The sequence below is a fragment of the Pinus tabuliformis genome, chromosome 1_1 (assembly GCF_031772625.1).
Source record: "Pinus tabuliformis cultivar Carrire ecotype Pingquan chromosome 1_1, CPIR1, whole genome shotgun sequence".
NCBI classification, from domain to species: Eukaryota; Viridiplantae; Streptophyta; class Pinopsida; order Pinales; family Pinaceae; genus Pinus; species Pinus tabuliformis.
Genome location: NC_142297.1, coordinates 317,467,734 through 317,478,394, shown reverse-complemented (window position 1 = coordinate 317,478,394; position 10,661 = coordinate 317,467,734). Strand labels below are relative to the sequence as shown.

Here is a 10,661-nt window from a genome sequence, read left to right as displayed (position 1 = left end):
TTTCTTGCTTTAATACCTCTCTAAAATTTTCTGTGATCTCTGGAATGTCTTCTACTTCAACTAATTGGCTATTTACATCATTAAAAATATCATAATATAAAACAAATGATTCTAAATCAGTATGTACATAGTTGATTGGATGATTTACTAGTTTCTCCTTGCTAGTGATCATGTACTTCATCTTTTTCTCCCAGTATAATTTCCTCATCTGACAGAACACATGAATAGTAGCATAAGAGAAATCAAGCTACAATGTCCCTTTAATTTTTTCTCCCTAAGATCTGGAAAGAAGCATGCCAAATCTAGGAGGAATATCTGCCACAACCACATCCATCAAAACATTTTTCACTGGAATATGATCTAAACTAACCACCAAATATTTAATAAGACCAATGCATCTTACTCTACCAGAATCGAAGGAGTAAAGGTCATGATACTTTCTATTGATATCCAAACCCAACTTCTCCATGATTGCCTTAGGCATGAGATTAGGAGAGGCTCCAGAATCAAACATAGTGTTGTGTAATACATAGTCATGCACCCTAAGGCTGATGTAAAAAGGAGTTACATCACTATCCTAGGACTGACCTTCCAATGCTGGACCAAAGATCAACTCAGATTGGTCATCCTCCATGTTTACCACATCAAATAATGGATCTAAATTTAAAATCTTAGACACCTGACCTTTATAGCCGCTATTCTTCATCAACTCAGTTAAAGGTATAGACACTTATAACTTATCAATTTCATTTTCTAAGTTAAAAAATGAAATTTTCTTTACCTCTTGGGCTGAAACATCCTTCTTTTCAGTTTTCTCCTTTGATACACTTGGCTGATTTGATCATTCATTTACTGATTGTGTTTTGCTGGTGGTAGGATCAGCTGTCTCTTTTCCCTTTTTCTGCACAATGGGAGGATCATTCTTTGGCGGTGTCACTTCCTTCCTCTTTTGGATTGGATTTATGGGTACATCTCTACTCCTGAGTGAATATTGTCGCTACTGGGATGTCAAAGCATTCATGTAACCCCTATGATATTCATCAGACTCTTCTTCAAGAACTGTTTCATTTGCCAAGATGAAATTTTCATCCCTTTTTACAGCTGGGCTCTCTGAATACTCCTCATCTTCAGTGATAAAAATTGGCATATCATCAGGCGTAAAGAAATGATTCTCCTCTCCAATTACGTTCTCCTCATCATCTGATTCTGGACCATGTACAAAATTTTGCTGTAAGGGTGTCTTCACTTGCTGCTGTGCTGCTTGGTCTTGTGCTTGTTGCTCTCGTTGCTTGATTTTGAATTGTGGTTGCTGCTGACCATGGAAGTTTGGATTTCTGACTTGTGCTTCAGGATTATCAATGGTTAACCTGTCAAACATCTTCTCAATCTTATGGAGCACTTGATCTGAAGTGGAAGTTTCTTCCTTTATCGTTACCTTCTTTTCAGCCTTTGTTCTAGCTCTCTTCGCAAGAAAATTTGCTTCAACGCTGACTGCAATTTTCTGCATGTCTTCCAAAGTGGCCGGATCTCTTTCTCTTAATTGATATGCCATATCAGGATTGAAGCCATCAGGAAACTTAATCAAAGCCAACCCCATAGGTGGCTTTATATCAACATGAATTTCATTGTAAACAGAATTGAATCTATTACAATAATCTTGAACAATCTCACCAACATTCCTCTTTATGTTCTCATATTCGGAAAGGATCTGAAGAGGGTTTTTCTTTACTTCCTAGCAATCCAAGAATTGTCTCTGAAGATTAGCCAATGTAGTGATACTTGCAGCCGACAAAGCTCTGAACCACTTCTACACTTCACCTCCAAAAGTTTGCACAAACAATCTCATTGTTACATTTTTTGCATCGATCTCGTGGAGGTCAAAGAAATATGCCATTCTATCCACATGTTGTTGAGCTGTGATACCTTGAGGGGTACCATCAAACAATGGAATTTTTCTTGATAATCGGCAGGCATGGCATCCAAATTTTGAGGCAACACAAGGGGTGCATATCGGGTAGCGATTGTTCTTGGTGGATTTAGGACTGGCCCTGGGGATGTAGGAGGAGTCAGAGCAGCTGATGTGTGAGGTGTATGAGGTGTTGAAGGCGGTGAAGAAATATTTGATGTTTGAGGTGTAGAAGGAGTGGATGGAGGTGACAACACTGCAGATTTCTGATCAAAGATGGAAGGCTGCACGGGAATGGTGGGAATGAAAGGAGGTTCGGTATGAATTTTTGAACTAGATGCAATAATAGATGATCCAAGAGTTGCATATGCAGACACTAAGAATTCAGGAATGTTTGTAGCCACAAGGGAAGTTTGAAGTTTCAAAATATAATTGTTAATTGATTTATTGGCCTTTTCAGTTTCAAGATCTTTGACAAACTTTGGATTTAGGACAGTAGAACCAACAACATTTTCAGATTTAGTCTCAAACAATGACAGATCAAAATGTTCGTCAAACTCAAGATCTTCAAGATCGGGGATGAATGAGATCTAAACACAACAATCACAGAACTTTCTTGGTGAAGAATTCTCAGAATAAGATTGGGATTTTCATACACAGGAGGTGGATCAGGATCAAGATTTGCTCTGGTGTATCTTCTGGAAGCCAGTGTGTTGAATTATTTCCAAGAAATCAAATGGACATTATCAAATTGTTCAGCCTATCAAATTATAAACTCATCATCCAAAATTCTATAATTATCTGATGTATTGGTGCAATTTGCAAGTCAGATGTTTCATTTATAAGACTAGACTGGAGATTGCCTGAAGCAACTTTTATCTACTTATGCACTCGCAAAGAAATGTGCAGTTCGAAGGCTATCTGGCATAACTTCAGGCTCCGTTTATAGTTTATAAAATGAAGAACACTAACAAACAAACAATATCTCCCCAATATGGTCACCACTATGTTAGGGCCTAAATCTACCTCAGGCTGAGAAAGGTAGGTCTAGGGTAACATCAAACCACGCTTAACCTAGTAGCTAGCCCTACCAGGTTGGGAGAGGGCTTTCTCCTTTTCAATCTTAGGAAAATATAACAAATGAGGCTTGATATGACCGATATAAAGACTAATTTTAGGCCAAGTATATGCTTAGAGAAGTTTTATTGAATTTAATGATTGGTTTGATGGATCAAATGTGAAAGGCAGTTTTGGGTCCGGGGAATGAGGCTCAGTTTTGCAGAGATCTCTATGGAGCGAGGTAGGAAAATGGTTTGGTACTTCAAATTGAGTGAGATGGAGAGCCTTTAGACTGGTGAGGAGTTAAAGAGGGCGTTAAAGTCTTAGGGATCCTCTTCAAACAGCTGAAAACATAAATAACCAAACCAAACCCTAGGTAGAGCACTGCAAATCAATGAATTCTACCTTTATCCTTGTTTCATTTAGTTAAGATGAACAGAAAGAGATAATGGCATACATAAAACACATGTAAACTTGCAATTACAGAAGGAAAAACAATACCAAATCAAGTTGTCACAAGAATCCCGTAAAGTGTTGCAAACCCTGGTCTATTCCTTTGCCAAACTATTGAAATGAGTATACAATAATGCTTCAAGCTTTCCCAAAAGTCCAACCCTTGCCAATGACTAAAAAATTACAAGATATAGGCAAAAAACAACTCATCCTAGCCTCTAGGGGTCAATCTCATAATTTTAGGAGCTGTTCCAACAAAGTCTAAACTGAAAACTAAAAAGTAGGCAGTCGAACAGCTTGCTTCTAAAAACTAGGGAATTGATTCATTCAGTTGCAAACTACCTTTTCATGGATGAATCTACCTCTATGAGTGAAAATTTAGCATAATTACATAAAAATCCATAAATTCACATTAAATTACATCACGAGTTTGACTATTAGAAAGAGAAAAGTCAAACAGTGAGGGAACTAGGCAAAAAACAGAGTTTTGTTGGCCAAAATGAACAAATTTCATCCTATGTGTCACGCTGATTTTCCTATGCATAACACCCTTTTACAGCTGATTTTGGAGGCCTTTCCATGCACCAAATTTTCTCCAAGTGATCTTGTTGGAAAGGTCTACTTGTCTACTTTCTAGAACAAGTAGAATTTCTGAATTTGGCCTCCATTTGACCCTCCAAAACTAAGTTCTCCCAGCACTGCTTCCCGTGTGTCCAAAAAGGGGCAGAAAGGTCAATTTTGAGCTATTTTTGACCTTTTTGGAAGCTCAAAACCTGTCAATATTTCTTGTCCATGTGAGGGAATTCATATTTTTCCATGACAAATAAAACAATGCTAAGTTTTCCTCAAAAGGAGGTCTCTAGCAAAAGCATGCGCCAAGTGGCATGGCACACTAGGCAAAAAAACCTGTTTTTTAGGCCAAAAATTTCAAAATTGCAAAAAGTGTCCCAAATTTCTTGAAATTTGGGCTGAGTGTCCTTCATTAAGTGCTGTGTTGGGCCAAGGAAGCCTCAACCAATATCTGAAGTCTATCTTTCTCTTTTCGCTTCCTCGATGCTTTCTTCAACTTGGCCTTCAAAATCTTGATTCTTGCTTTGCACACCTTGTTTCTCGCCAAGTAGTGGTAGGCCATGTGCCTCAACATCTTTTTCTCTCTGTTGGCCTTCTCTAGCATATTTTCCAAGTGCATATTTTCCCTCTCAAGCCAAGATTCACGATCAGCATCAATTTCTTGTTCAAGTGGTGTCAGCTTGATTTTCCTCCTCTTGGCAGCTTTCCGGTTTTCTCGTATCTTTTGTAGCTCCATAATGGTTTGTTGATCATCTAGTTGTTTATTTCTTTGCTATAGATATTTAATTACCCATTTGGCTCTTTCCAGGTTGAGAGACAAATCATGAATGCCAGCTTGTTGCTCCTGAATGATCTCCTTGAGCTTTGAGCTTTGGGAGCCCAAATCGGTGTCATCATCCTGAATAAGAATGAAATCTGTCTCTTGTCCTCCTGAAGGCCCCTCATCATGTAATGGCTACTTGCCCTTGTCTTGTACCTACTCTACTGATGGAGGAAAAGAGGCCCCTTCCACCCCGGGTGGAGATAGTACTCGTTTTGTTGCTGCAAACAACTTTCTAGTGCCCTTTTGGTAGGTGACACACATTGGCACACTAGTGGTTTGTGTCTCATGAATCTCCTACCGATGTGAAGGCCATGCTGCCTCATGAAAACCAATGGGGGAACTTGTGGACTTGTAAAGACCTCATGTGCAATGGAATCCTCCCATGAGATGTTCAATGAACCAAGCTGATGCAAGACCACAATTTTGATTAGGGAAAAATGATATATGCTGTTATACTAGTGCTGAGGAGGCTTCCTGTGCACTAAGGTGGTCATCTTCTCAATGTTCCTGCAAATAAAATAGGGGAGATTCATCATTCTCACCCTAGTGAAGTGCATCAACAATCTGATGTGGTTGGCATACAGGCGAGAAAATCTGCCCCCACAGCGGAAATATTTAATTATGAGTTTCATCAAGGGAGCATATGTGTCCTGCAGATAGTTGAAAGGAAAAACTCTACTGATATGTCTCTGAAAACCAGCCTTTATGTAAGGCTCATAATTCTTTCTATCTATCAGCTGCCTTTTATTCCACTTCTCACCGGCATTTGGAATGCCAGTTGCTTGAGAAATAGTCTCAGGTGTCAAGGTGAATGTCACACCTGCCAAAGTGACTTGGCCATTATGAAGATGGAGCACAAACAATCTGGCCAGCTCATGGTGGTACTTGACTCTCTCTACCATCTCACAGAACTGATAACAAGATTGGTGTTGAAAGCATGTAACAGCAAGAGGACAGGCCATCAGTTCGGCAAGTGAAGTGGGTTCCTCCCTGTTATGTTTTCCACCCTTGTGAGGCCTCCTTGGTGCATGCATTTCTCTAGAAGAATCACTGACTGTCTCCTCATCTCTGTCATAGAAAGAATATGACTCCATGTTTGCCAATGTTTGAGTTTTCTTAGATGAGTATGAAGAGATTTTATGGTGTATTTAGGTTTTTTTTTCCAAAGATATGAATGTATGAGGGACTCTGGAGGGAATGTGTATGAGGGTTTTGGGAATGTTGTTGTCTGATTTTTGGGGAATAGAAGGGTTTAGGGAATAATATTTAGGCTTTGGGACAACAATTAGGGTTTGGGAATATTTAACTAGGGTTTGGGATAGTGGGATTAGGGATTTAGGATTAGTAATTTTAGGGATATAGGGATTAGGGAGTGGGTAGATGAGAATGTAAAGAGAGGGAGAAAATGAAGTGAGGGAATGAGGGAATGAAGGAGTGAGGGAGTGAGAAATGCTTAAGAGTGGAATTAGCAGCAAGAAATACAATTTATAAATAGCAGTTTTTGTGAATAACATAGGCAATGTGCTGATTCCATTCTTCTTCTATGCAGTATTTAGTTTACAAATAAACTAGTTTAGCTCTTTACTCTGGCACAGGGCACACTAGAGGAAAGCTTTCCTGCATACTGATGATTAACTATTGTGATTGCAAAAGCTGCGTTCTTTAGGTTTTGATTTTCAAATGTAGAGCATTCCTTCCGTCAATCTTTGGGGCAGTGCTTCTAGTACATTTCCATCCCAGTACAGATGGGGATAGTCAGAGGCATCAAGCTTTTCAAAAAACTTCAAATGTTCAACACCTTCCAGATTTTCTATACAATAGCATCCACTAACATCCAGAAGTTTAAGCTTTGTTAGCTGCCCCAACCCCTGTATTCTCTTCAACTTTTCACATCCAGATGCCCACAACTGTTCCAGAGACACCAATGTCTCAATACCTGTCAGTTCCTCCACTTTTCTCCACCCGCTAATGTTTAGTGTTTGAAGTTTGGCAAGGCCACAAAGGCCAGATATTCTCTCCAAATTATGACAAGAAATCAAGCTCAGCTGGATGAGCGTACTCGGCAATGTTCCAAGCTCGACTAGACCATAACAAGACTCGACTTTCAACTCAGTGAACTATCCAAGAGAATCTGGCAAACATTTTAGTCCTTGGCAATCAACCAGTCTTAGTTCCTTCAAATTCCTTAGGGACCCAATCGAAGGCAGCATTTTCAACAAAGATCTTCAGAACTCCAGAACTTCCAAATTGTGGAGGTTTTCAATAGTACTGGGAAATTCTGCTATATGTAGTTCTTGGAGGGACCATGGAAGCTGGAGAGGTTGTAAATGAGCGTTTGCAGAACTCTGCCAATGGTTCATTATCTCCTCCCCCTCCGTTCGGCCGGCCGCCCACCACTCCTCCTCCTCCTCTACCCGCCACTTCCCGTCAGTCGTTACCCTCTCCCTCGCTGTCCTCTTCCACGCCTCCCTCTCTCTCCCTTCCCTCTCCTTAGCCATCTGCCTCGCCATCTTCTCCCTCACCTCCCTCGCCCTCGCCCTCTGAATCGCCTCTCTCTCCCTCTTCCTCGCCCTCTGCATCGCCTCTCTCTCCCTCGCCTTCGCCATCTCCCTCGCCTTCCACTCGCTGGCCTCCCATTCCCACTTCCACTCCCCGACCAACCTCGCCCTCTCCCTCTCCACCTCTATCGCCATCTTCCTCTCCCAATCCCTTTGCCTCTCCCTCGCCTCCCCTCTTTCCGCCCATGTTATCCGTGCCAAGATCATGATTTCCTTTAGCCTTTCCTTCCCCCTTGGAATGGGTTTGATCCAGATATTTAACTTATCGCTACCTCTTAGATCAAGATGTTTAAGGCTAATTAAATCCTCGAAGGAATTGGGAAGTCTCTTCAAACTGTGGCAGAATGAAAGATTTAGGTATTCCATGTTTGTCAAACTTCCAATGAAAAACGGCAGTGACTTCATTTTCTAGGCATTTATCAACTCAAAACGCTTCAAATAAAACATCTGACAAAATTCCTCTGGCAGTGATGTCAGATTATTTTCATGGGGTAAATTGATGTAAATATGTTCGAGGTATTCCAGGTTTCCAATGGACTTTGGAAACTTTAAGAGAGGAGCCCAAGTCTCTAACACCCGCAGTTACTGAGGTGCCTACAAGATATTCACGTGTTCCAACCAAAATAAAGATATATATTTCAACTTTATAGTGAAATATATCCAGAGTGAATATGCAGAAACTCTTCAACAAATTTCATATTTACCTGCGCTTCGCATTGCCACAATATTTTCAATGAACTCCCCACCATGTGTAAAACTCTCAAATTCTCCATTGGAATCCACGAAGGCAGCGAAGAGTAGCCACACTTGTACCAGCGCAGCCATCTTAGATTTGGCAAACGCACCGTACTCAAAATGCATTCCAATAAATGATCTTCAGTAACAAGAAATTGCAAGTTCCACAAATTCGCAGTAATACTAGTGTACCATCTATTGGAAAGCTTCATAATGTCGTTTGCCAGCAGCTCATGAATCATTCGTTTGAACCATGGCACATCCGACCGCAATGATGCATAATATTTGTGCTCACCATTTCCAACATCTGCACCAGGGACCATCCTAATTCCACGCACTTTCTCTATTTCCTGTTGACAATTTAAATAACAGTGAAGGATTAAAACATAGCGATTCTATAAAAATGGTCAAGAATTAACATCGTGCTTCTTTAAAAATATTGAACAACTTAAACATCTGATACATTTTTTTTTGTTTGATATTGATTAAACTCTCTAATGGCTTGAATGACTGAAGCACTTACAGCTGATTGCTTTAACATCTGCAGCAAGTTACCAATGTTCATGCTCTCCGTCCGATCCCACAAAGAAGGAATGCGGAATCCTGAATTCTCAGCCATCTCTCTTCCCAATTCTCTTAGGTGATCGTGCATATATATGCAATTTTCACTATCCACCTCCACAAGAGATTTGTTCTGTAGATTTTGAAATGCCACAGAACCTTTCCAGCCCGATTGATCCCATATTTTTATGCCCTTATCCTTCTCTTCTCCTACCAGGAAACAAGCAATATCTAAAAATATACCTTGTTCCTCTTTGTCTAGTGAATCGAAACTAATTTTAAGTTTGTTGTGTATCTCACTTGGAAGTATGCGCTGAAGTCTGTTCAATTCGTATTCCCAGCAATCTTTGTTACTGTTTCTAGAAAGATGCACCTCGAACACTTTTAAGGATAAAGGAAATCCATTGCAAACCCTTGCAAATTTATCTACAATATCTTCAAATCCTGGCTGTGGATGGGGTTGGCAGAAAGCATGGATGCAGAAGAGCTCTGTGGAGTGTTGTGTATTAAGGCCACTTAACTTATAAGTCGACAAATCTTGTAATCCTGACCTTAAAAGTACAGACCTGTCCCGGGATGTAATCAAAATTAAACAGTTTAAGGGAAGGGAATCTTTAAATTCACCTGGCAAAAGTGCATCCAGCTACTCCACATTATCTACATCATCTAAAACTAGGAAGGCTTTAGAAAATAATGCTGGATCTTTTACAAGCATCTCTACATCTTGATCACTCTTGTCTATTTTCTTACTGAATCCACACAAGCTTGAAAAGTTTTCATCGCAAACCATTTAAAGATTTATTATATCTAATATCACATAAGAAGCAGGTTCTACTATAATATGAATGCTTCGAATTGAATAATGCTTTTGCCAGTGTCGTTTTTCCTATTCCACCTAACCCTACAATCCCTACGACCTTAGGTTTTTCTTTAGGTTGTTGCGATAAGAATAAGTTGAAACGTTTCAGTGAATCATCCAAACCAGTTGGATATTTGGCCACATAGAGCCTTTCTGTTTTATTTTTCAACAAACTTTCAATGACCTTATCTAGCAGCTCCCCCTCATCCCTGGTTATTCACAAACAAAATTAATTAATACTAGTATTAAAATATCCAGCAAAAAGCAACACAATACCGGGAATGTTGATTTCTTACCCGCCACAGGATTTTAGCTCAAACCCGCTTATTTCTGAAACACTAGCAAGAGCCTTTCTCCAATTTTCGATAGCGTTAGAGTTGTATCGAGGCTTCTCTTCGTGAGCTTTAGGATCACATGTCTTCTTCTTTTGAAGGCTGTCTAGGGTGTCGGCATACACTCCCCTCTCCATCCACCATAGATCAGCAGGTCTCACTTTATAGAACACTAGAATGATGGGATCCTTCGATTCCAACATGTCCACAAGCTCATCAAGACACCAGCGGGAATCGGAATAACCAGGAGAGAAAATAGCTACATGCACAGCGGCTGTTGCAATAACATTTTTTATCTGAGCACTTATGTTTTCTCCCTCTTGCATTTCTTGGTTTTCTAGAAAGGCTCGCACACCATGTAAAAGAAGGCGGCGATACAGATGGCTTGCAAAGGTCTTCTTAACATCGGGGCCACGATGGTTTATAAACACATCGTGCCCGTATATTTTGCTGCTGTTCTCATTGTTATCGGCAGAGGTGGAGGTGGATCTCGATGCCTGAAATTCATTAGCAGCTGTGGGGTAATAGAGAGTAAGATCCTGATCTTCAATTTCAATTTCAGTGTGTTTTGGGGGCAACGAAGATGCAGGTGATGGGTATGCCATTTTTGAATGGTGTATGCAAATAGAAAGAAAAACAATAAGCTCTAGAGGTTCCGATCTACTAATTTCGAGGGAGGAGATGAATAGAAAGAGAAACAAGAAGCTCCAGAGGTTTCGATCTGTTAATTGCAAGGGATGAGATGAGTCATGATTAGGGGGTGTTGAAATATAATTTCAACTACAGCAAACTTTTTTTCTTTACC

The 10,661-nt window shown here is 40.1% G+C and overlaps 1 protein-coding gene across 1 annotated transcript; it reads right to left on the bottom strand.

Annotated features, from left to right (window-relative positions):
• Window positions 1-8,013: 8,013 nt before the first annotated feature.
• LOC149212819 (disease resistance protein Roq1-like) lies at window positions 8,014-10,461 on the bottom strand. Its single transcript, XM_089388829.1, has 4 exons — window positions 9,821-10,461; window positions 9,566-9,733; window positions 8,628-9,231; window positions 8,014-8,454 (listed from the first exon to the last, which is right to left on the bottom strand). The coding sequence occupies exons 1-4, from the start codon at window positions 10,459-10,461 to the stop codon at window positions 8,014-8,016; spliced, it is 1,854 nt and encodes a 617-aa protein (XP_089244955.1).
• Window positions 10,462-10,661: the final 200 nt, after the last annotated feature.